At 36.3% G+C, this 26,022-nt stretch overlaps 3 protein-coding genes and 2 long non-coding RNA genes across 7 annotated transcripts; 3 read left to right on the forward strand and 2 right to left on the reverse strand.

Annotated features, from left to right (window-relative positions):
* Positions 1 to 346: 346 nt before the first annotated feature.
* On the reverse strand, positions 347 to 3,826 carry LOC144627984 (uncharacterized). Its single transcript, XR_013566189.1, has 3 exons — positions 3,769 to 3,826; positions 3,380 to 3,496; positions 347 to 586 (listed from the first exon to the last, which is right to left on the reverse strand). It is a non-coding gene; the product is annotated as an uncharacterized LOC144627984 (long non-coding RNA).
* A 1,179-nt stretch (positions 3,827 to 5,005) lies between these two features.
* LOC144627982 (uncharacterized) lies at positions 5,006 to 11,253 on the forward strand. Of its 3 annotated transcripts, XM_078486013.1 has the most exons (4): positions 5,006 to 5,125; positions 8,282 to 8,343; positions 10,615 to 10,671; positions 10,934 to 11,253. In XM_078486013.1, the coding sequence occupies exons 1-4, from the start codon at positions 5,119 to 5,121 to the stop codon at positions 11,027 to 11,029; spliced, it is 222 nt and encodes a 73-aa protein (XP_078342139.1). In that variant the 5' UTR covers positions 5,006 to 5,118; the 3' UTR covers positions 11,030 to 11,253. The 3 variants fall into 3 exon arrangements, with proteins under 3 accessions (XP_078342139.1, XP_078342138.1, XP_078342137.1); XM_078486012.1 differs by lacking the exon at positions 5,006 to 5,125 and having other exon boundaries at positions 8,066 to 8,343; XM_078486011.1 differs by lacking the exons at positions 5,006 to 5,125; positions 8,282 to 8,343 and adding an exon at positions 10,170 to 10,475.
* A 3,618-nt stretch (positions 11,254 to 14,871) lies between these two features.
* Positions 14,872 to 16,998, forward strand: LOC144628568 (uncharacterized). Its single transcript, XR_013566268.1, has 3 exons — positions 14,872 to 15,097; positions 16,546 to 16,602; positions 16,727 to 16,998. It is a non-coding gene; the product is annotated as an uncharacterized LOC144628568 (long non-coding RNA).
* Positions 16,999 to 17,912: 914 nt separating this feature from the next.
* LOC144628021 (uncharacterized) lies at positions 17,913 to 21,594 on the forward strand. Its single transcript, XM_078486073.1, has 4 exons — positions 17,913 to 18,096; positions 19,729 to 19,807; positions 20,000 to 20,121; positions 20,639 to 21,594. The coding sequence occupies exons 1-4, from the start codon at positions 18,064 to 18,066 to the stop codon at positions 20,885 to 20,887; spliced, it is 483 nt and encodes a 160-aa protein (XP_078342199.1). The 5' UTR covers positions 17,913 to 18,063; the 3' UTR covers positions 20,888 to 21,594.
* Positions 21,595 to 23,318: 1,724 nt separating this feature from the next.
* LOC144628020 (adenosine receptor A1-like) lies at positions 23,319 to 26,022 on the reverse strand. Its single transcript, XM_078486072.1, has one exon. The coding sequence runs from the start codon at positions 25,976 to 25,978 to the stop codon at positions 24,935 to 24,937; it is 1,044 nt and encodes a 347-aa protein (XP_078342198.1). The 5' UTR covers positions 25,979 to 26,022; the 3' UTR covers positions 23,319 to 24,934.

Here is a 26,022-nt window from a genome sequence, read left to right on the forward strand (position 1 = left end):
AGATGACTGAGGCCAAAGGCTCAATCACATGTGACCTCATAGAATATAAAAGTGCCCTTCATGGGACTATGTGTATGTGTACGTCCTGTATACATGCCAGTGTATACTCCGTGCAATCTGTATAGTCCTATCCACTCGCCTAAATGCTTGTCGAAAAATACCCTATATCGTTGACCTACCGTTTCTTTCTTTGAAGATAGTCTAATCCTCCCATCCCCCTCCCTAGCTGTCCTCTCCACGTCTTCAATTAGTATTGCCCACCCTCGAGAAGAATGAAATGACAAGCAGAGAAAACAAGTAGAGAAATCTCGAGTCGTGGATTTGTTTGCTGTTAAATATTCTTTATTGAATCGATTAAAAGCAAAATTACAGTTTTATTCAGAAAGAAAGTCTGCATTTCGAAATCATTAACCAATTTGCAAGTTCGTTTGTGTAGTTTCTATTAATCGTAGTCTTTTCCTGGACTGCTTGATATAATGCGCATTCTCCTAGATAGTGGTGAGATAATCCTTTGATCCTTTTCTCGCATCTGCAGCTTGGTTTTGGCTTCCTCGTGTGTGGCATGCTCAGCTGGACTGTTAAATTTCTATGCAGGGAAATAGAAATAACACGGTTGATTTCTTAATATATTAGGCTACGGCTGATCGAGTCTCTAAGGAAATAATCACGCTTAAAGGACCCAAGTCAGCAACACAGACTTTGTTTTTGTTTACATGGTGAGGTTCGGTTATTTATTTTACAAGGAGCGGGTCTAAACGAAAGAGATCACTGTGAAACTTCTAATGGAAATTTAACAGACTTCCAGTGACAAAACTTACAGCAATGCAATAAATTTCGCTTTGCCATAAGTTTTAATCTCGATTGCGTTGAAAATGGCGGAGGCTGACACAGTTTTAATTTCGATGGTATCGAAAATGGCGGAGGCTGACTTGGGTCCTTTAATGACTGTTCCCGGGGGAAACAGTTAGTTTTGTTTCGCCGAGGGAAACATTGAGATTTGAGAGGAACTAAAATTACCTTTCCTGGCGCGAAACAGTTTTAATTGTTAGATGTTAAGTGAACTCGAATTAGCCGATAAGAGGGCACTAACAATGGCTACGTCACATCTACGACGTAACTAGTTTAACTATAGTTAGTCTCAGTTACGTGACGTCATACCTAATATAGTTAGTGCTTTCGTCCGCGGTCACACCAATGCAGTACTATTGTTAGTTCGAAGCTGAATTCGAATTATAGTTCATGACGCCGTTTATCTTCTAGTTGTTCCCTTTTTCTTCTTCATTTTGCACGGCCGGCGGAAGAAAAATAAAGAGGATGCAGACGCCGGATCGCTGCTACATTGTATTTTTTCTTGCTGTTTTCTTTTTCCTCCTCACGCGTTTATGTTCATCCGCACGGCGAAGAATGCGCTGATGGTTTGTACTAAGACAACCCTGACCGAAAGAGTGGGGGAGGCGAAACTAAGTAGAGGAACAGAGAAGCGCACAAAGCCAGTACGCCGTCTAACTATAGTAGTAGATAGATGTGACCGCAGCCAATAAAGATAATGATAATAACAAGAAAGGAAACGCATAAATTAAAAATGAAATCAGGTTTAATTTTTTCGTTCCTAAATGCATACAATTCACAGAACTGAATTTCATTTAAAAATGTCTAAAAATAATCATGGGATCCACAAGACTGAAAGTTCCGGGTTATTGGCTAAGGCACTTTACACTCGATCAGACATTCTCTCCTTCAAAAGTATTAATGCCGGAGTAGTATCATCGAATAGTTGGAACAACTTGAAAAAAGCAGGCTGGGTTCTACTGCACACTCTGCACATTAAGCCAGAAAATTGTGTTTTGAATTTTTGCTTTTCACCACAATCTTACTCAATGCTTTGCTTCTTTCTAAAATTCGGCCAAAAACGTTGGCACTGCATTCTTTATACTCAAAGGTCCTGGCTTTTTTAATGCGAATCTTTCTTATTCTAAGGGGACAGACCATGAACGTAATGGCGCTCCTGAAAATATCTAATTGCCGTAACCGTTCATCAGTAGGATGCCTAAAATGCGTGCAATTCCACAATTGGTTTCGGCGCCATTAAATCCTATTCCAATTGCAGAACATTTTGGGAAGAGCCACCCACGACGTGAGCACAGTTACAGACAAGACAAAATAATAAGGAAAATAAGAAAACGAATAAATAACTGTAAACCATTGTTTGCAAACAGAAATAGATCCTTTAGATGAATGTGCAAATAAATTAAAAATAATAAATATATGAAATTATAAATGAGAAATAAATAAAATCAAGTAAACGTACCAATACAACTCTGATTAAGCAAAAATCAGTCCTAAGATCGAACGTAATCATGGTGCTGTATGTTCTGACTTTTTTCGATAAATGCAAAAACCAAACATTCCGTACAAAGGAAAGTTTTGTTTTAGACCTTGAGTTTGTTCTGAAAGTGTAGTAGCTTGTTTAAAAAAAAAATGTTATTCTTACTAAAGTGGAAATAAAAGGGAAAGAAATAATAGTCCTTTCTCCAGCAAAGGCAGTCTCTGTGCAAGGGGGTTTGTAGTGTTAGTATAGCTATTAGAATGTCAAAGGACAATTAAAACATCTCTTCCAACCAACAAGGAATGAGCGACCGCTATCATATGGATAAGTCAGTTATATTGTGTTTTTTATTAATCAAAGAGATATGTGGCATGTGGTTTTAGTACAAAAATATGAAAGTCTTGCACAAACACACAAGAAATGAGCCAAAAGTAGAGAACAGAGCGACTAGTGAGATCACTTTTATATAGGCCGACGAAACAGCAGCAGCAGCAGGCACCGCCCAATCTTAATTACCTTTTTTGTATTTATATCTCGCAACAGAAACTTGACGTACGTCAAATCTTAGTGTCGGGAAATGTGTTACGGGGCTTGAATGTGGTCACTGAGTTTGCTTCTTCGCAACAGTGTCTATTTTATACATAAAATGGCTTTATACATAAAAGTAAACAAAGTTTGGTTTGGGGGTACAAAGGGAAAACATTCATGGTGCATATTAAACGGTCTTGCCATTTTAAAATGTTTAGTTTGAAAATTACGCAGCCTTTACTGCTGGTTGCTCCTCTCAATTGCTCTGGTTAGCAATCCAGAACTTTCCACGAAGAAAGGTCTCCGTTCTGGTAAAAAGAACCGGACTGTTTCACGCTGGTATTAATCGAGACCTTTCAACCGCTTTAGGTTAAAATCGAAACAAACCAAATTCTGTGATTTGGGATGTCCAGCTTATATAGGAACTTCAAGAGAAGGAATTTTAAATTACCATCCCCTGAATGAGATTTTCTTTATAGTTCACATTTTTAGCCTTAAAAGTAAACAGGACTTCAAGCTTTTTACCTGTTTTGGAATAAAAGAACGTCCAAGTTCGCAGACCATTGACCCCGGGCGACATCGTTGTCCGCGAGCTGATTGGCAAATCAAAAGAATCGCGCAAACCATAGCCATCAAAGTCGTCTTGGTTAGTTTGTTCATGATTTTTATAGTTACAAAAAACAAATTTTAAATGCGGAGAAGAGAAACCTTCAACCTCTTTGACAAATATGCTAGTTAAATGACTAAAGTTTACTTTGTAAGCTCTCTTTATACAGCAGCGATGCGGCATTGCCTCACTGGTGTAAATTTTGGAAAGCAATTAAATTTTACTGCACAAAATATTAAAAAGATGAATGAGTGTTAATTGTGTAACCTTTTAAACGTTCTTTAGAGCAGAACTGAATTGCTATTACCATTCTCATGGCACACTTATGCTGCAGTGAGGTCCACTCGTAGTTCGAAGCAATTAGCCGTTTTGTCCTCTATTGACCACACCGAAACTAATTTATTTGTTTAATTAACATAAGACAGGAAGTCTTTTAAATTTCCTGTTCTTCTAGCTAAATACACCGGTGCTATTGTAAGCTTTCGTCTAAATAATTAAACGGTATTCGCAAAGAACGTGCGAGGCTTGAGCATGTTTTGGCGTGGGATTGGTGGCCGATATTAGCATCAACGTTTAATAACTTTTATTATTATGTTTCAGCAGTTTCAGTGAGTCTTGTGATTAATCATTGCGGATATTGTGATTAGGTTTTATGCAAAATTCAATATTTCGCCAAGAATAAATGTTAGCAGCTGTCCTTTAATTGTTGTCGGAGGTGTTTTGTATTTTCAAGTTCCTTTGACAAAACGAGTTGTCATCAACTTTCGCCGCAGTTTATAAATTATCTCTTTTTTTCACTTTGTCTGCGTGGGAAGGTTTTTTTGAAGTAGAATAGGTTCATACATGCTATCTGATAAAGGTTATACAAAACAAGATTAAGCAGAAAGGTTTACAGAGTTCAATATATATCCCTTCAGTTGGTAGCTAAAAAAAGACAAATAACTGTCAATCAAACTAATATCTTCTTATAAACGCAAAATGTTCGAGTAATATAACAATATGAATTTCTAAATTAGAAAAAAAAGAAGACTTTTTTTTTCTTTAATAGAATAGCGTATTCAAACCAACTAACATCACACGTAATTTTGTTTAACAGACTAGCAACATTAAGATGGAGTTCATGTGTATACGTTATTACATTTTCTTTAAATTCAATGTTAGGAGAAGTACGTAGCATATAAACTGATATTTTTAAGATCATTTTGTCTCCTGTGTGAGACTCCTCGTTTCCTGGAGCCTCTTAAACATTAATGTTAACATAAGGCTCAAAGGTAAAAAGGACAAACATAAAAGCTCAGTAACCCTTTTTATATGCGTTTTACTTCAGAATTTCGAAGAAAAACATTTTACTACCTTCATTTATAACTAAAATATTCATAACAAAAACAAAACAAGGATTAGAATATGTCATTTTCTTAATAATTTTAAAAAATAATGCAGCTTCAGTAGCATACCAGACCGTGTACTGAGTAGAACAAAATATCTCGTTTGAGGTTGTTTCGTAGATTTTTCTACAATAAAGAATCAACCATACATTTAGATTAATGGAGAAATATCAATAGCGTATTGCTAAAAAACCAATACGTAATATTTCGTCAGAGGATATGGGTTTTGATGGTTGTCACCTTTCTTTAACAACGCATTATATTCCCGCCAAATGGCAGGTAGGTGGAGCGACTACTAAAGTAGTGTTTAATATGTGAGCATTGAATAGCCGCTAAAATGGAAGCAATTAATAAACTTCTCCAATCTAAAATGAAGATGAATTTGAGTTAATTTCCTGTACTGAGTTTCTAACTGTCAATTCAAAGAGTTCATAAAGACCGAATTAAAAAGAAAGTAAAATTTTAATATTACTTTTAGCGGCCTTTTTTAATTCAGAATGATGCAGAGCAAATTTTGTGTCACAAGACGTATTCAAAATCAATTCTGAAGGATTGAGTGTTGGGTATATTTAACGTGTATAGCTTAATGGTTGAATTAAAATTATTTTTCAAGACTGGCAATTACACTAATCGAAAGCGTTTCAGGTTTTTTAAGGGGAATGCAAAGATCGGAAATTGTAGCTATTATTGGCGGCAACCTTCTCTTACAAAGGGAATTGAATGTTTTAAATATTGTAGTTGAGGAGCCAGAGGGTAATAATCTCTGAAGTATATAGTGTAAAACAGAAATAGGTGTTCACAATACTTTTTTTCGTAGAGTTCTCGTTTACTGCGAGTATCATGTCGAATGGTGACGCCTTAACGATTTTTTTCGTTAGAAGATACAAAATGTGTCTTTAAGTCATCGCGGTCCATTTCTTTTCTTACAATTTAATCATCCTGTTAAAATTTACTGCTTTAACAAACACTTTCGTTTTGAAACCAACATTTTCAGTTTTACGTGACCAAGCCATTTAATTCGCTAAAACTTCGATTGGATTTATCAAATTTTGATATTATTCAGCCTCAAGAATACTCATTCGATATCTATAACTCTGTATTAGTAACCAATATATCATAACAGCCCAGAAAAAAGGCTTGTAGAAAGTTCTGTTGGCTCTGTCTTAATTAACTTTCAACGCTGACTTCATATGCAACGAATATAAGTAAGTCTTGTCACTAAGCAAATGTGTTGTGCTGGGCGTAAGGAGCAGTTCTACTCAGTTATTGCTTCACACGAACACACTCTCAACTTCCTTTTAACCAACCCAAATTAATATCTGATTCATTGAGTATTCATGAGTACATATTCATCCATTCGTAATTTTGCAGTAGAATAGAATGAAAAAATAAAACTTACAATTTTATCTAGCTTCCAAATAATGCTTTTTATCTCAGTAAGAGCACGGTTAGAACACTGTTAATGTTTTTTCCTCTTAGGCTTTTTTTTTGCAACGCTTTAGTTGCTGTAAATCTACGAAGACCTCTTTCCCTAGCAAATCTGATAATTCAATAATTGAAAATAAAACTATGATAGATATTCGGCTCCAACGGGGTGGCAAAGATAATCCATTTTAAGGCTTTTTTTAGTGCATCTGCTTTATTTCTGTCGGTCAGTATTTGCCACTGAGTACGGGTATAATATTTTTTCTTATAGCTGCATGGCGCAACATATAAAATATCCCCTTTTGTCGTCCGTGAGGCAATCGAGGTAAAAAGTTGAAGAAAAAAACACATTTTCCCGACTGTACAAAAAGTTGACGATGTAAGCTACTTTACCATTGATTATAACATACCAAGAATTAATTCACGCATGAGCGTACATCCATAACAAGATAAGCGGACACCTGTCCCCAAGCCTTCCATCGGTGTGGAATGGACAGAATTGTCCAAGAAAAATTACTATGAACTATGAAGATGTCATGAAAACAGAGTACAGTCATCCCGTTTTGCAAATTATTTTATTAGAGAAGCTTTAACACAACAAACTCTCGCGGATACTCACATTCGGCCAAAACAATCACGAAGAACAGTTTCTTGCTTATTACCGGTCCCTCTTGCTATAATATAAAGTAATTGGTTCATGGGTCTAGAGATGCACTTGGGAATTTAGAGAGCACTCTGGGGACATGCTACAGTTGCTTTCGGGGGGACCCTTCGAGCCGCTTTAGCACGCGTATGACTCTCGTATTCTTGACCTCGTATGCAGCTATATCTCGATCAACGCACGCTAGGCATGAATGAATTCTTATGAACATAAGCAGTATTTAATTCCTTGTTCTCACCCCAAAACCGTGAAAAAAAAGATAACGTGTATTACTTTCATAGAGAACGTAGTTAAGTTAAAGGCTAACGGATAAAACGTGAGGCGAAACGGAGGAAAAAAAAAGAAACGGAAAAGGAATACATTCAGATTTTGTTTGAAGTTACTTTAAAACAAAGAAAACCGTTATAGGTCAATTTTATACCTTCTTGATATAAACGAACGCTTCCTTTTCGTTTCTTATTAAATTTTCTTGTGCCGACAGTAGGTGTAATAAAAGGTTCCTCGGATATTAAGATCCGATATTTGCTGTCGGCTCGTTTGAAAATCAAGTGCTCAATTGCTTGTTTGAATATCGGGCAAATGGGTGTTTGATGCGTTACGCTGTTCGATTAAAATGAACTTAGTACTATTGTGTCAACAAAGTAATTACAGCTTTCAAGCCGTCAACATGCGTAAAAGGGCAACTCAAATTCAAACACAAGATAAAGTTTGTGTATTTCAATTAAGACTTGAATTTTATGATGAAAGCGACATCGACTTTATCAAGTCCTTGTTGTGATGTAACGTCGCTTACAACTTGTTGAAAGTTCAAATCTTATTGATGTTTGCTGCGGCTAGGGACGGAAATTGTCATGTGTTTGAAAATAAATAATCAAAATTAACTCGTCTTTTATAAATCAAACAAATTTTGCCGTGCAAACAATTACACTTTTTCGTTCAGACAATGTGCTCCATATTACTTTACTCGCTGGAGCATAACGTCTCATCATTTTTACTCATAATTTGCATTCGAATCTTTAGTTTGTATTTGATTGGCTTTTCAGTTTTGATTAAAACAAAATGTTGAACAAGCAACAGCCTCCGCTATTTTTTTAAAACGTTAGTCCGCACCCTTATTGATTATCTGTCATTTCTTGTGCCGCCAAAGTAATTCAAAATTCCCCACATTTTAGTGATGGTCGTTATTAAAGCAGCGCCGATGTTCCGTGTCAAACAGCAAGAGGTTTTATGTACCTTAACATATCAAGTTTAAGCCAGAAGAAACTTAGAATTACAAAAAATGACCAGCAAAAGAAGCTTTCTTCTCTGGACGTTACTGATAGTTCAGTTTATATTTCTTGATGTCGTAGAAGCCGGCTGTCGACCGGGTCTAATGATGTGCAACCGAAAGAACGGGAAACGCCAAGAAAAGGTAGGCTAGTATAAACAAGTCATCTTGTGAAACAGATTTTTGTAAAGTGTGACACTCAAACACGATCTAACCCGTACGTTAAGTGTGAGTCATTGTTGTCGTTACAATTAACGTTAAGTTCCAAGGTTGTTAAGTTCCAAGGTTGTTAAGTTCCAAGGTTACAGGATGATTTTGACATCTTTCCTTAAGTTGTCAAATTTCAAACTTTGAAGCGCAATTACCACGATATCCATATAGGTATACGTAGAAAATGTCAGTGAAATGGCATTAGAACTGTAATGCAAAAGCTAAACCTCCCCCCAGGTAACGTGATTATCTGTGGATGAAACTCTCTGTGATTCATATAAATAGCACACTTCTTTGTGGCACTGTTTGTTTTTCATTATCACGGAAAAATAATCTTTTTCTTAGTTTTGAACTGCTCAAGCTGGACAGTTGCGTTTCCCCGCTTTCTTAAATAACTATCATACCATAAAACCATACCATGAAAACATGGGGGATAAACGAAAAGAGCCTATACTGTACAAAAAAACTAAAAACTAGAACTGGAACTAAAAAGCATTTCTGTAGATCGAATGTATAGCTTCACAAAAGGTACCCGGTACTGTAACGCACAAGGCAGCATAGAAATGAGCTAATTTGATCTGTACAAGTCGTAATGATTTTCTTGTATTTTCCCAAAACAATCACCTTTCGTATTTTTTTCACTATTTCATATGTTCTGTTAAAAGTAAAAAGTAGGCAACTTTAGTGTGGTGTCACAATACCATGTTAAAGAGTGCATGATTTGTTTTTTCAGACACAGTCCCCAATGGAAGGTAGTCTAGGTGGTTTAAAAAGTTTACCGTTCTCCCTTTTCTATGATTTCATATTTAACTCTAAAGCAATGCCTTTTAATCAATATAAAAGCACGTTGAAGCCGGCATACTATACTATATCTATCACTCCAAATGGTTTTCTGTTAGCAAACCGTGTTTGCGCTGTTATATGGCAAGTATGAGCCAGTTCAGCAGTGAGCTAAGAACAAACGTAATGAATATGAGGGCTCTTTAAAGTCCTTCGGTCCATAAAAATATTGACACAAACAAGAATAATGTAAAGCCAAGGATGTATTTCTTTAGCAAATTTTTAGAAAAAGACATTCTATTTAGCAAAAACTTTGTGTCATCTCTATTCGCGTTTTCTTTTCTTTTCCTCGTCTTTTGTAAGGAAGGAAAAGATAAAGTTTTGAATGGTAAGCCGTATTAAAACAACTTCTAATCAAAATAGCCTCTTTGTAGCCGCAGTTTAAAAATATACACAGCTAATAACGATAATAAGGTTTGAATTTCGAGCGGCGGATAATTGAAAAAAAAATTAATCCAAGTTGATAACACACTTATTATTTTTGGATTAGGTTCCAAAACAACTATAATGATACTTTTTTGGCAAATACTAACTCTTTTTATAACTTCACCAGATTTATACTTTAATTAAAATCTTTGCATTAAGGTGATTTAAAATTAGAATCGCTTTTGTTATACCATTCAGTCAATAGGTTTATTTATCGAACGGGCGTAGAAAAGGATATTAACGTTCGTCTTGGATTTGTCAGGTTCTAAACCTAAATCCATCGGGGCACCACTTATTTTGAAATAGTCATTCAAAAGAAGTGTCATCTTAGTTTGTCGTTCTGACAGTGTAAGTATAAAAGAATAGACGAAGGTATCTATTGGTGCAGTTCGCTTTTTACAAAAAGTCGGATGACAGCTTTTTTCCTTTGTAAATTCCAACAAGTTTTTCAGTAAAATTCCCCAAAGAAACTTCTTTCGTTTGCCATATTAACATGTCATAGTCGTGTCGGAAATACAGATACAATCAAAAAAATACAACGAAGGCAATTTGCCCAAAATTTTAATAAGAAACTGCAGTGCTATAAATTGTACGATTTTCATAACTACCACGTCCTGATACAATCAACTTTCGAAGGTCTGTGTTGAGCCAACATGAATAGTGTAATTTGCTGCAATTTCGTCTTTGCCATGTGTTTTGTGTTTCTCCTGTCTTATGGAGTGTCGAAAGCAAGTCCTCGCGATCGATGTAGGCCAGGATCGATGAGTTGCCGCTTGGGTCGCAATGAAATGCCTGCAATGGTAACGCAGTTCTCTTTTAAATCCACATGAGAGAATATGGACTAACATAATTTCGATGTTAATTTTCCTTGCCTAAAAAGTAGCAGTTAACTTTCATTTTCGTAGACTCAGTTAACAGCATTGCTCTCTATATTTTCAGTTAGGGAATCAGTTGGCTCTCAGAAATAGTTTGGCTGCCGAGGACGGAACGTTTGAGGTAGGCATATAAACTTGTAAAAACGATGTTCAATAATTACCTGTTGTTGTGAGCAGAATGTTTTCCCCGGGGGAAATGTTTTTATTCTCTCCTTGTTGCCGTTTTATGTAACAATAAATTTACTTTCCAAATCTGTTTAATTAAAAATTTTTTACCAAATAAGCATAAATAATGAGTATCTTTATTACTAAATAACTTGTAAACTCTTGAGGTGTATTGTTATAACAAGTTGCTGTTGTTTCTTGTTTTGTGTTCGTTGTAGAAGTTCAACGAGGAAACATACAACGTCCAAGACGACAAGTACGGAACACAAAGGAAACAAAGCAAACTGCAACAAAAAATGGACAATATCTTTTGAATTTTCACCACTTTATGTCAACTGATCAAGAATAGTCTAAGTCGTCTTTAAATCTATATCCAAAATTTCAAAAATGTGCAAACTACTAATGGTGAACCAGCTGTCTTTGATTTTATTAATGTAACTATATTAAAGGAAGCCCTAAGGGTGAAACGCTTAAGTGCGTGTTACAATAAATTTAAATAACTAGTTTTTGCAACAATAAAAATAACCTTTTATTGCTATGTAATAAGTTATCGTCTTTAGAATCTGACTAGCCTGACTCTTTACTTGCTTAGCCATCCTAATAAAATGTTTTGTTTTCCTTCACCCCTCTCCCGTGAAGACGGGTTGGTCACTCAGGCAAAAAAGAAACGAAAACGAAAACAGAAATGAAAAATCTTTAGGTCTGTGGGGAGATTGAAAACGCAATATTCTATTGCGATGGTTTTCTTATTTTAATTGAAAAAATGCTCCATGCTTTTAACTCGGGTGACCTTTACTCTGCCGACCTCTTGATGCCGATATAGATCATCTAAAGACAGTTTTGCCAGAAGTAGGAGAATGGAAATTAAGCACTCGTTACCTTTGCACATGATAAATAATGTCCAAATGTCCTTTAAACAGAAAGTAATTGATTATCCACATTTTATGCAGTAACGTAAAAGATGGCTGCGTACAGATGTTTAAGGGCCACTTTTTAATCAATAATATCTTGACTCTCGAGATTACAGTCGATAAACCAATAGTCATATATTTTTGAAAGAAGCTTTATTGATACCGTTGGGCATTCTGACTTCTAATTTTATATTTTACCACCTTTAAAGCTAAAAACACGAAAGCTGGTCATGTGAATTGTGAAAACATTACATTGAACTCTCTCTAAGACGGACAGCCTAGCGCCCAGCTCTAGCTGTCTCTCTTGCACAGGTGACCGCCTTAACGAGAGTTTAGTTACAAATAAACATGAGCAGTTCGGCCAGGATGGGGCAACAAATTCTGTTCGGGTTAGAGTGTCTGTTTTCTACAGGTGTCTGTATTGAGAGAGTTAACTGTACATACCGGAACACCAAAATTAATCAAGTTTCGATGGTTTGAGCTGGCTTATTTTGTACACACATTACCGGCAAATAACAAAGCTGTGTTCATAATAAGCTAGTTTCGAACTACGCTCCCCTGATCAATAATTTGAATTCACTTTTGATTTATTCCTCTCAACCTCGACTTCACTCCTTTGTTTAGGATCAGTAGAGCGTAATTCGAAACTAGCCTATTATGAAGACAACTGGCTTTTGCTCTCTTGGGCGCTCTTCAAAGTAATTCCTTGAGCAACTGAGATACTGATCTGATATATGACATGACATGACATGACATGATATGACATGACATGATATGGGATTAAACGGGATGACAGGGATGGGATTAGATGGGATGAAGGGAAGAAATGGGATTGGATGGGAGGGATGAGATGAGATAAGATGAGATAAGATGAGATGGGATGAGATGAGATGAGATGAGATGAGATGAGATGAGATGAGATGAGATGAGATGAGATCACTCCTTTGTTTAGGATCAGTAGAGCGTAATTCGAAACTAGCCTATTATGAAGACAACTGGCTTTTGCTCTCTTGGGCGCTCTTCAAAGTAATTCCTTGAGCAACTGAGATACTGATCTGATATATGACATGACATGACATGACATGATATGGGATTAAACGGGATGACAGGGATGGGATTAGATGGGATGAAGGGAAGAAATGGGATTGGATGGGAGGGATGAGATGAGATAAGATGAGATAAGATGAGATGGGATGAGATGAGATGAGATGAGATGAGATGAGATGAGATGAGATGAGATGAGATGAGATGAGATGAGATGAGATGAGATGAGTTGAGATGAGTTGTGATGAGATGAGATGAGATTAGATGAGATGAGATGAGATGAGATGAGATGAGATGAGATGAGATGAGATGAGATGAGATGAGATGAGATGAGATGAGATGAGATGAGATGAGATGAGATGAGATGCAATGCGATGCAATGCGATGCGATGCGATGCGATGCGATGCGATGCGATGCGATGCGATGCGATAAATGGTCTGACGAACTAGCATTCATCCGGGAGTGAGAAGTAGTGGGTAGGAATATCCTAATCACTAAATGCTACGGAAACTAGAGATAAACGCCGTCTGTATGGGTCACTGGGCTCGCACCCACACTTAATATCAGTGATGCTTGGTACAGCCACCCACTGGTCACATGAACTTTCATATTTAGACATTTTTATTTATTAAATACATGTCGAATTTATTCCGCCTGCAGAGTGCTATGTCGCTTCTTCTTTTTTTCTGCGTGAAGAACTCAAACAGCTTTGGTTAGCTAGGAAATCATTCAAAGTGCTGCATTTGTTATATAATTAAGTATTGCTCACCGATTGAGATCTTCAGCTTAAAGGTGCCAAAGGGACCGATGAAACCGATGACCTGAGAGGATATCGCTATTTATACATTTACAGAGTTGTACTATAACAAGGATGTAGAGGAGGATCTTTACCTGTAGATTGAAATTAGAAATGTCTTAATCATCAGGAAATTGACGTCGTGCGTCGTATTTGATCTTTAAACAATATTTCGCACGGAGGCGAAGGTGAACTTGTATTGTATGCAGTAGAAAAATAAGAGTTTTTTAGCTACATCACATTTGTCTCATTCAGCCATGTCTTAGTGTATTGAAAATAACAAGAGAGTTAGGTTAAAACCAAGACTTGCAGCTTCATAAGAGTGAACGACTATAGACAGGTTCAATGTCTTTATTGTAAATGTCACATGAAATTGCGTTAAATCTTGTGTTTAAACAGTCCCTATTTGCAACACAATTGTATGTTTGGTAGCCCAAGTCAATATAAACCATGCACTACCGTTAGGTTATTAGACATCGTTTTAATTTCATTTTTAAAATTTACATCATCCGCTCCACAACAAACGGTTTTTCCTTGCGAAAAATGCAATCAAGTTTTCTTCGGAAATTAAAATTTTCTTAATCTCCCCGTCGGCGTCTTTAAAGTATGCGCAGAACTTCCAGCTTTCTATGTTTCGTGATTTTTTTATTTAAATGTAGTCTAAGCTCGTTTATTGAAATGCAGTGGAAGTCCTTAGGATTGACACTTAAACCACCAGGGTTATTCCTAACCATGCATGTGCGAAATGGAACAACAAACCTCGATTGAGTTTTTCAGTTAATCGCCACACAAGAAGAGCTCACACGTTATGTATAAAACTTTCCGTTTTATACATTATATTCTGACAAATGAGCCAAAAAGGCTTTAAATCACTGTAGCAAGGATGGATAAATTCAACTTCAATATACTTAAAGGAATAAATATTAAGTAGTTTTGTGATTAAAATTAACTTACTTTAAAAACAAACAATTTAAGTGTTTACTCAGTGCCATATTATTTAAGCCACAACTGGTAACAATAAGTAATCTATGGATATAACAGGAACTCAATACTCCACACTGTTTACTGAAGTCTTGAAATCAAACGTAAATTAATGTTTTGTTGAGCATATCCCCATTGAAAGTTTGCCTTATTTTCATTTCTCCTCCTTAGTGTCGGCGTTATTGGTCAAAACCACCTGTTATTACAGAACAATGCATTTAGACGGATCTAAAATGTAAAGAGGTTATTACACATTCGTCAGTTTCCTTAAAACTGTCATAGTAATAAAAAATCATCTGTCCACAATGTCATTTGTACATGTCACTGAATCTACAATTAAAGCCTCCTACGGTACTTCAGAAAGACATCTTAATAATAATGAAGTCCTATAAAAGAAGACCATTTGAGATCGATCGACATCATATCACTTCCACTCATTTAGCGAGATCCACAAACCAATTAGTGTGTTCAAAATATGACGAGAATGATAGTCAGGAGCTGTATATGTTTCGTTGTAGTTTTGACCTTCCTAGCGGTTTTCTCTATCCAGTCTGTAGAGTCCAAACCTAGTACGGACCTACAAAGATGCCGACCAGGTGCTATGTACTGTAATCCACAAAAAGGAAAGCGTTCTCACTTTAGAAAAAAGGTTGGTTTGCATGTTCCCTTATAACTTTACCTAAGAATGCCTAGCCAACGATGGAGAGAATCCGAGGGTCATATTCCACGAAATAATTATTAAGTATCTCACAAGTTATTCTCACGGTTATCCGGCTTATCTAAATTTAATCATACTTTCCTTTAGCGATAAGTTTATTTGTAAGACACCATTCTCAATTGTCAACATTTTCTCAAATTATTAACACAATTGATAACTGAATCATGGCCCATGACGGTTTCCTTTAGCAATCAGTTTGTTTGTGAGATACCATTCGCAATTGAAATTGAACAATTCGAACAAATCGTGAAAAATGTTTAGAGTTTTGACATCAATCACACATTACTCGAGATTCAATCTTATCTACTACATGCTATAAGAACCAGCTTTGCTTGGCTCTGACTACTGGTCTTTTCAAATGAGGCGGTATATATTTCAGGAAGAAGCTATATTCGATCGAATTAAATGAGTTGGTTCTTATAATTCCACGAAATAGATCATTTGGGCTTTACTTTAAATTGCATATATAGTAACCTTTTAACACACATTTGAGCTCTAGGAAAGAATAGAAAATTAATGATCAGCGTCAAAAAAAGTTTAAAATATTTGCCTTTCCTGTATACAGCCAATACTCAGCAATTCTTTCAATTAAAATCTAATAAAATATATCTGCCGGAGAGGCAGCGATAACGGATATAAATAATATATATCTCCGATCAGAAATGATCACAATATTATACGATTTAAATTCACCACTTTAAGCTTCGGCCATTGTAATTGCAGTTCTTTCCTTTTCATTTCCTTTCCGTTTTATAATAATATGAATATATCAAACATTACACGAAAATAGGATACATTTTTTCAAGCAACTCGTGTTTTGTTATTGTAGATGTTTTAGATTCGTTTCATAAATAACTGATTACGCGTTCTTTCGTGTTTTAGAGCTTGAGCAGTACTAAAAATTAATGTTTAATTTCAATCTCTGTCACCTTGCTGACTGTGTTCGTAGATACTGAGTGACGCTCTTAGGATGACTTAATTTCTAATTTATGTACATTAAAAAAAGATGAATAAATTTCCTCTAACCAATGGACAAATTGCAATATTTACAACGTGAATGTAACACGTTTACACGAACGCGCTTCAAAAATGTTTTAACACGGTTCAATTAGTTTTAATAAAAGTTATTTAGCCTACATACAGTAAAGCCACAAGCGGAAATCTTTTTATTTTTTCAATGTAAGGGTGGTATTGTCAGGTAAACAGAGCTCGCGCCATTAAAGGAAAATTAGTTCTTTACTTACCTTCGCGAACATCACCGCTTCTTTTTTGAGCGACTTTTACGCATACACAACAGCAGCTCTCTTACCACACCTAATAGACTAAACGTGAAGGTTATTCCATGCTAACATTGCGCTGTTATCTCATTTTCACTCCAGTTAGACAATTTAGGCCGTGTAGATGAACGAATGGCGAAAGAAGACGAAACGTATTTGGTAAGTTCGTGTCGCTTTTCAATAAAGGCAAATCCATTCCAACTCATTCTGTTTTTTATTTTTATTTTGAGTGCTACCTTGTGAGTATCGATCAGTGTAATTTTTTTGTTTGCTTGTATTGAAGGATCTCGATTCCTTGGAATTTTGAGGCTGAGATAACACATCTAGAGAAACGAAAGAACCTGGATTCAAGAATTGATATATCTTTAATACCATTCAACACTGTAGTCAATATTTTCTTTACTTAATTAAAATGACCACCTTGTCAACTTGTAATGTAAAAATTCCTTCAATGATATTTTTCTGCTAAACAAATAAACCGATATAGTTTTAAAAATATTTCATTATTTAGTGTATGGACAGTGTAAATGCTTGAATAAAGAATGACAGTAATTATTTACCTTGTACACTCACTGCTTAAACATATCTTGAAACAGATGGTTCAAAATTACCTTCTAGTCATTTCATATTTAGTTTTCACTGCGTTCTGGTGCAGAAAGGATATATTTTAGGTCCTTCGTTTACTAAAAGTGAGATGTTGTGAAGTATTGTTCCCTAAATTATTTTTATTTTTTACGAGTCTAATAAGATTATTTGTTATTCAACCGGTTTTTCTTTGCGAAAGTCCAAAATTTTTGACCGGTGACGATAAGACGACAGGGCAAGACAGATATAATAAGATAGTCTACACGCGACTTGAAGGATGGGTGAAAAATATGCATCTGGCTTGACAAAATGTTCACTATCAGTTTCGTTTTAGATAATAATAACCAACAAAACATCGATTTAGACAGTTACAGAAAAGAAATGGAAAATATCTCAAACGCAAATGCGAAAAAAAATACAATCAATCGACTTGTCAAGTCCTTCCTTGGTCACATATTAAACTATAGCTTCCTGCTTATCTAAGAATCGCAGATCGTCATCGTAGCCTGAGATCGTCCTTATGAGAACGTCAAAACCAAGTCATACGCGAATGAAGTCCATAAACAATAAATCATGTGTCTCTCTTCAGTCTTCCCTTTCGTTGTGATATCGCTCGTCAACTTATATACATGTTTATATGACAACCTTAAACTCTCATATATACGTACATGTCAAATGGTGCGCTGAAAGTTTCTAGCTTTGGAAAGAAAATGAAATTGGAACACTTCCAATACAAAATTTTATATTTTAAACCTTTTTTAGATACATCTACAGTGATAAAAATTGCTGATAACTTGATCTTACACGATGTGAATATGCTAACAAACAAAACTGTATTCGTATTGTGTGTGACGTCACACCCAGACAGATGGCGTTCAAAACAATTCTGTCGTTGGCCATTATCGATGCGTGGTTTAAGAATAAGGCAAAACACCAAGAATTCAAGCTTCTCCAGGCAAGTTAAATCAACATCGACTTTGCATTTATTCTTGGCTCGAACGTGCTCTACAAGAAAGCGAAATCCAGCTCAAAAATATGTCAAGAGTATGTGTAGCTTGTAATTCAAAGGTAAGAAATGTGTGTTGCTTTGTCAAGCAAAATACTTAAATTATTCACCACCAGAAAGAACTCCACGCGCAAACCTCCAAGTATTTAAATCGATTGTAGAGCTTTAATCTTAAAATTTGTAAAGATATTCAGGGAATGAAAGCAAGAAGTAACGTATTTGGTGTTTGTCCTTATCATAGAACCCAGTACAAACTAAATATTCTACTGCAGGAATAATCCAGCGATTCGAACTCGTCAAGCTTTACTGCGCAAACCGGATTTACCCTCAAAACATCCCTATACGAGGTTCTCCGCAACACGCTTGATACAATTTGGTATTTTGGAGAGACGGCAGCCTAACTGCTTCGAGCGTTAAATTTGAAATATGGAGTTTATTATGATAGTAACAATGTGTAGTAACGAATTTGTTCGTTATAGCGGAGGGTTCTTTATACCAGAGTTCAGTTTCAATACATTTTACCGTTAGTAACTTTGACCGGGCTGAAAAATATTGTTCGTGATATTGGCGACTTTCATAGTTTAATAGCAAAGTGGATTCTCGATTAGGAAGAGGGGACCTACATTGTATACGACGCGTACCATTACGGGTATTTACAACTGATACATAAGTAAACATTATATCTAAAACGCGTGCTACTTTAACATCCTATTATACCAAGAAGATATATTCTTTTTATTATACCCATATTGTAATGGATGACAATTCACAAGCTTGAAATGAGTGTACGCAATTCAGAAGAACACACTTTGTTCATTTTTTTTACTGGTAGCGTTGGCATATGAATTTGACCACAACCGGTTTTCACCAAGACTTCCACATGGGCGACTAAAACGCATTATAATTAACTCGTCGCTATATAAAAATCTTCAGCAATAAAACTGATTAATTAAATTAAAACTTGATGCAATCTAAAAAACAAACAACGAGCAAGGGTAGTTAACGTTATTTATAAAGCAACATTCCATTTTTACAGTTACTTTAGTTTGTCCAGTAGACAGAAAAAAAAATATAGCCTCCTTAAGATGAGAGTTAGACCACTCTTCAACCGAACATGAACCAGAATGCAAAATTTTGTTTTATTCCATTTGTGGACGAAATCCAGAAATGTGCAACAGCTTATGTCATACCTACCTATACCTATATCTCTGCATGCCATAAGGCCGCATAAGGCTTTGACATTCTCTTTCCACCCACTTCGATTTGCTGCAGGGGCTTTGACATTACATACACGAAAACTTTGAACAAAAGGATCGTTGACAAGTCTACTAGCTTTACGGCCTAATAATTTCGTGGACATAACTGCTTTTGCCGTTTAAAATTTGGGGATAAATAACAAATGTTCCGCGGCTTCAGTTAGTTTTCAGTTTTTCTGTTGTCACAGTAAACCGCATCACAAAGTTCACCTAAGCTTGGTAGAATCTTTTTTCTAGTTAAACTCGGGGAATTCAAGTTAAAATTATTAAAAAAACACGTTAGCGATCGTCAAGATCATCATAACACTCTGATGATGACTGGGTAATCGAAAACGGTTTGTGTGTATCTTTTTATAATGTAATTTTTTATTATCTTATTTGGCGAATATGTCTATTAAATAATTAGTCTGCTAACTTATTTGTATTTTTGCGCTACAGATTTTAGGCTCAAGCAGCTCTTGTGTTTGCGGTCACGTCTTTATTGAAAAACGAAGCATTGGCGGAAGGCGTTTCTCCGGTACGAAACTTTGCTTACGCCGTTGATTTCATTTTTACTGTTCAGCCTCACGTTTTGTTATGGCTGTTATTTTAGCCACGTTATTAAATTAAAAGAAAGCCACAGTACAGCCAATTTATGCAAGGTGTACCAACTTTGCGGTGAATATTGTTATCAACCCACTAAGAGTTATATTGAAACTTCCTGTTATAGAATATCGAGCAAATTTATACACGCGGCTGACTATGGCAAAGAGAAGGAAGGAGTGTCGGTCAAGATATGACATCAAGGAAACGCGGCCGGCAATCATCATTAAACGCTTGGATCAAAGAAAGGTAACTTTGTTAGCGATGTGGAATTGTTTATATCTCTTTTTCGTGTTTAGTTTTTTGAACGTTGTTATATAACGTTCAGCATTTCAGTCAGTGTCAGACCATTTTAAAACTCTGTCATCTCTTTTTCTCTCTTGTATTAAAGTGTGTAAACCTTTCTTTTATTTTAACCCTTGCCCCCGCCTCGATAAGTCGTTAGCGGGGGCAAGCAATTTTGTATCAATATATGAAAAACAAGTAATAAAGTTCAAGTTCAAGTGTGGTTTGACTTTGACTGAAATTCAGGAAAGAAAACTTCGTTATATCTCAAACAAAATCGAGCACTTCCGCAAACAATAAAAATTTGGAGACCAGCCATAATTGTTATTGGCTTTTTTTAGGATTCATGAGTGTTATTGACTCCCCTGTCACTTTTCTAACCTTAAATAAGTCATCTTAACTGCGAATTGCTTTCTCTTGGTACAATGAGTAAATTCTGCCGAACTATCGTAGCTAATAGCTTTTTTTTTTTACTGAACAGATTATGAATATTATGCCATCGAAGAGAAAGACGAATATTCCTTTACAACAAAAAGCGCAGGTAAAGAAGCTTGAGAAGGAATCTAAACCTCAACAGGAAAGCAACACAAGATCGCATCGATTCTTTGCAACTGATGAAATAATGAAAACAACAACCACGCCACAGAAGAATGCTAGCCGTCTTACGCATGCGCTGGAGGAGATAAACCGCCGGCTTCTTTCACAGCAGTTGGTTTGGTTCAGCTTATGATCATCAACGAAGGATGATTAGTGGTGAAAAAATTACTGTCATCCGGCCAAATAAGACTAATATGAAATAAATAACTTAGCTATTTATTTAGCGGTCGGTTTCTAAGGAGCAAATTATGGAGTTTAAGGAAACGACCACGGCAGCGTCTACGCAGTACAATAGCTCTGCACGCGTGTTATAATTTTCTGTACATTTCTTTGCCGTCCTCAACAAAACAACGGCACGAAACGGCCAAATTCACAATAATTCAAGTTTCTATTTAAAAATTGAATACCGTCTTAACATATTCAGATGAGAATAGTTCTGACACCGAAAGTATAAAAGATCTAGGTGATGGCGAGATTCTTAAGTGAAATATAAATTGACCGGCGCAACCGTTGTACTTGCTGTAACTCCTTATTAAGTATAAGTGCCACGGCTACTCCAGGATCATGGTTAGTTTGATTTTGGTCACGCTAGATTAATTGTTCAAAACCTGTGAATAAGGTAAGAACAGCCGGTTTGCTTTTTCTCCCCTGTTAAATCAGTCGCTTCCAATTTAAAAAAGTAACAAGCCTTGGAAATAGCCGAAATTATCGATTCCAGGGAACAGCTGGGCAGAAAGAAGAAAGCCAAAGAAAGCCAAGAGGTAGCCGGCTTTATATTTAGAGACTAAATAACAAAAGGATTCAATCGTCAAGCTCTTGTAATAAATGTATTTGATATAATTCAGTATATATCTTAGTGTTACCTTACCTTTAAGCGAACAATAGCGAATGCAATGTTGCGCCACGCAGCACTGATACTAGAAGCCAGAAAGTAGAGAATTATCTCTAAGATAATTTTTAAGTGATGGAAAATAACCCAGGAACCTCACTTCAGGTCCCCTCGGCTCACCGCACCTCACCTCGCCGCCCGCTCCTCCCTTAGAAAATGGTTAGAAATCTCATTATTGTTATTAAGAATATTTCAACTGAAGACCAAACGACAGAAAAGAGCATCTTTTGTTTAAAAAAGCAACGTGGATTTTTTGAGCAACTTTGAAACAAGTTTGAGCAACGTTTTGAGAAACGCCGAGCAACTTGTGAACAGCCGTACTGAAAACCACTCCCTGGTCAGCGGCACTTTCGTCTCAGTTTTCCTCAGTCGTACCCATTCTTGCTTATTTTCGATTTTTTAGTACATGTACTTCTTTGATGTTGTTTTTGCTTTAGAAACGTTATAAAGTGGAGCGTTAATTTCCATGACCTTAATTTCCATCATTTTGGCCCCAATTTCTCGATACAGTCCAGACGTTCTTTGTCTCCAAGGAAAAAGCATTACTTTATCAGGGTGGAAATCTGCCGTATTAATGAAACTGTGAAGAACGCTCGAGGCGGTCAGATTCCTTCGCTTAGCCCCTACGTTTGGGGCAAGTACCACGAACATTGTTTCCGTTTAAGATTATACGCCTAGTGTGGAATTGAAATTTGTTCATGTTGTCTCAACAATTTTTTACAATGTGTACGTCGCGTAAATTTCTTTCATTTTGAAATGTTACCCCCTCTTTCGTGTTAATTTCATTTATTGGGAAGTAATTTTCCCTTCAATTCACGTTAATTTAAATTTCGTTAATTTCAAATACCTTAATAAACATAAGCGTTAATTTCCTATTCTTAGTTGCCAAGCTTACATAATAGCTCATTTTAAATACAGTTGAATCCCGATAACTCGAACCCTCGGTAAGTCGAACCTCCCGCTAACTCGATTTTTTTCTGATTCCCCATAAGGTCGTTTTCTTTCCTATTTTACCCTCGATAACTCGAACTCCCGATATCTCGAACCTGTTTCGATTTCCCTAGAAGGTTCGAGTTATCGGGATTCAACTGTGTTGTGAACTGTGCCATTCCGGCCTGTCAGAATGTCTTACGTATTGTCAGGAACTTGGTCTCGATTTTACAGCTGCTATTGTTCGCACGATTGGCCGTCAACGGATAAATAATAGTTTTATTTCCTTTTATCGCTTGGCGTTTTAAAAAGGTGTTCAGATGAGGTTTGCTATTCACTGACGGGCTGCCTTGCAAAGCAAACATTTGTCAGAAACGCAAAACAACGTGTAAAATTGTCAGAAGTACTTCATATAGAGTGACCGCTGTGTTTACGAGATTTAATAATTTTGGTTTGCTTTGTTTTGTAAACTACTCATGGCTGTTATGAAACAAATTTCCCGCATTAGTGAAAAAGAGGAAATGAATCGAAACTGTCTTGCTTTTCCGGTATATACCGTGACTGTTGTAGGTCGTGCAAGGTTACTATAGATGTTAAGCTGCTTTATGAATCTCTACACGCTCTGATAAGTATTTTTAACAGTTTTTATTTCCATTTGTCAACACTGTTAACTAAACATTTCGACATACTGACATGGTTTTATTAATAAGAAAAATATACAGTTAAAATAGTTACGTAAGTGCTCTGTGTTGTAACTTTTCTAGGACTCTTATTCATAAATTAATTTAACATTTAAAATAATTCAACCGAATTTTATTAGTAGGAATAATTTTCAGTTTTTGTTCCTGACAGATCATATATTTATAGGATCCACGTTGAACGTAAGGTTTTAATATAATGATCGTCACTTTCTGTCAACGAGTAAATAAAATAAATAGCTTTATTGCCTTTAATGCTTTGGCGTTAGAAAGGTGTTCAGATAGGGTTTGTTATTCACTGACAGGTCACTTTGCAAAGCAAACATTTGTCAGAAATGCAGGTCTCAAAACGACGTGTAAAATTGTCAGAAGCACTACATATAGAGTGACCGCTGTATTTACGAGATTTAATAATTTTGGTTTGCTTTGTTTTGTAAACTACTCATGGCTGTTATGAAACAAATTTCCATTAGTGAAAAAGAGGAAATGAATCGAAACTGTCTTGCTTTTCCGGTATATACCGTGACTGTTGTAGGTCGTGCAAGGTTGCTTTATGAATATCTACACGCTTGTATTAGTATTTTTAACAGTTTTTATTTCCATTTGTCAACACTGTTAACTAAAAACATATCGACATCTTGACATGGTAAGAGCTCTGATTCATAAATAAATTAAAATATAAAAATAATTCAACCGCATTGCACAAACGTGGCTGTTTAATACCAAAAATAAATTATGTATTCCTGACGGAATATCTTTTTAGGGTCCACGTTTAACGTGCGTTTTAAATAGAACGATCACCACTTTTTAAAAAAATAACAAGGACTTAAAAAAACGCAGTCCCGACAAACAATACTCGCAACGAAAAAAGATTCATCTGATATAGTTCGAGATCTTTCCAGTTTAACTGGCTTCCAAGCGTTACGTAGGGTATATGTTGTGTTGCGGAAGGCCGTAGACATATTTTAAGCAATTCTCTGGTTCGTTTCGCATTTCCAAATTTAGAACAGTGTATTAACTAACACTGGACCAATTTCCCTAGAATATTTTAAGCCAAAACAGATGAAAGCCTATTCGAAAAAACAATGAAAAACAACTGATTTTGCCACGACACTTAGCAAAATGCGTCGATTTTCCTGTTCTCCTTGAAGCACTTGACATCATGCCCGCCCAAATGCCCGCGACCGGTATGTTTTCCATGATGGCATTGGAACGTGCTTCACTCGGGTGATTATGCAAAGTGAAAATTCAATTATGCTCTGCTTTTTATAGTACCGAGTGTGAACGATGAAAAAACGTGGCGACATAACCATGGAACTAACCACATTTTTCGATTGGTGTTATTTCAAATAAATCCGGCTCAATTTGAAGTGGGATGGAATAACTTAGAAGGAGTCTTAATTATATAAAAGCCTATATCTTAGAATCTAACAACGATATTTACTCATGACCACCGTGTGTTTTAGTGGTTCGATGTACAACAGTAGAATATCAGTCCATGAATCGTGGATAGATGACCGACATTTGTAACGATAAACTGTTATGAGTGTTGAGTTGTTCTTTGTCTGCCCATAGTATTATGTACGTGCTTCAAAGAGTGTCACCAGTGCCACTCGGCAAATAAACCATACTTTTCCCTCGCGGTGTCAATTTTGTAGCTCAACTAGAACGATGTACTGTGTATTTCGTTCTTAACACGTCCGTTAACGTTGGGCATGAAGACCATTGGCTGATCAATAGTGTTAATAACGGCGGCACTTTTCGAGGACCTTCGATCAGGTTGTACAGAGGTCACTGTTCCCAAATTAAGGACTTTTAAGACGGCTCTTCTTATACCTTTGTTCCTCCAACAATAAATACCTGGATTGATTGATGAATTAAGGAGAACAAGTGTATCTGACCAAAGGTAGACAGTTTTTAACTTGACGGTGTAACCGATGACAGTATATGCTATCATAACAGCCAATGTAGGAAAGTAACAAGCGAAGAAGATAAATGTCACCCATGCCACGTTTCTAGCATGCCCTGCCTCCTTGGCTTGTCGTCTCCAACTTTCTTTGATTTGGTGGCTAATGGCGATCTGCCTTCGATGGCGTTGAACAACGCGGTGAATTCGAATTGAAATAACAAGAAAAGTCACCAAACTAACAGCGATAATAGTACAACAGATAGCGTGGAAAACAGCGTTACTGAGGCCGTAGAATCGCGCCGAAACGACCAATAAGCACACTAACCAAATAAGAAGTGAAATCTTTAGGACTCTTCGAGGTTTCACAAGGCTCTTGTACCTTAGAGAGGAGAAGATAGCAATATGTCTTTCGCAGTTTAAGGCAGTCAATGTCAAGAACGACACACCGGCACAAAGCCAAGCACTTGTTGAAAACAATGCATGTGCAATGCATGAATACTTCCCCTGCGCTTCTCCAGTTTTGTAAATGACAAAGAGAGGTTGAACCATCAGTCCTACCAACAAGTCTGATAATACCAGGTTTCCGAGAAAAAAATTCGAACAAGTCCGTAAAGCTGTTGTCTTGAGGATCGCAGTTAGAACAATGCTGTTTCCGATAATGGCGAACATCAAAGATACAGCGTTTATTACGCTGGTGAACACGGTTGAAATGTACAAAGATCGGTAGCTTGCCTCAAATACGATCACGTCCAGAAAAAAACAACTTGAGCTTCCATTTGTGTCATTTGACGTACCCATAACAAGAATCGATAACACTTGATAAAACTAACCCTCTTAGAATC

Source organism: Oculina patagonica, chromosome 10 (assembly GCF_052425735.1).
Source record: "Oculina patagonica isolate OP01 chromosome 10, crgOcupat, whole genome shotgun sequence".
NCBI lineage: Eukaryota > Metazoa > Cnidaria > Anthozoa > Scleractinia > Oculinidae > Oculina > Oculina patagonica.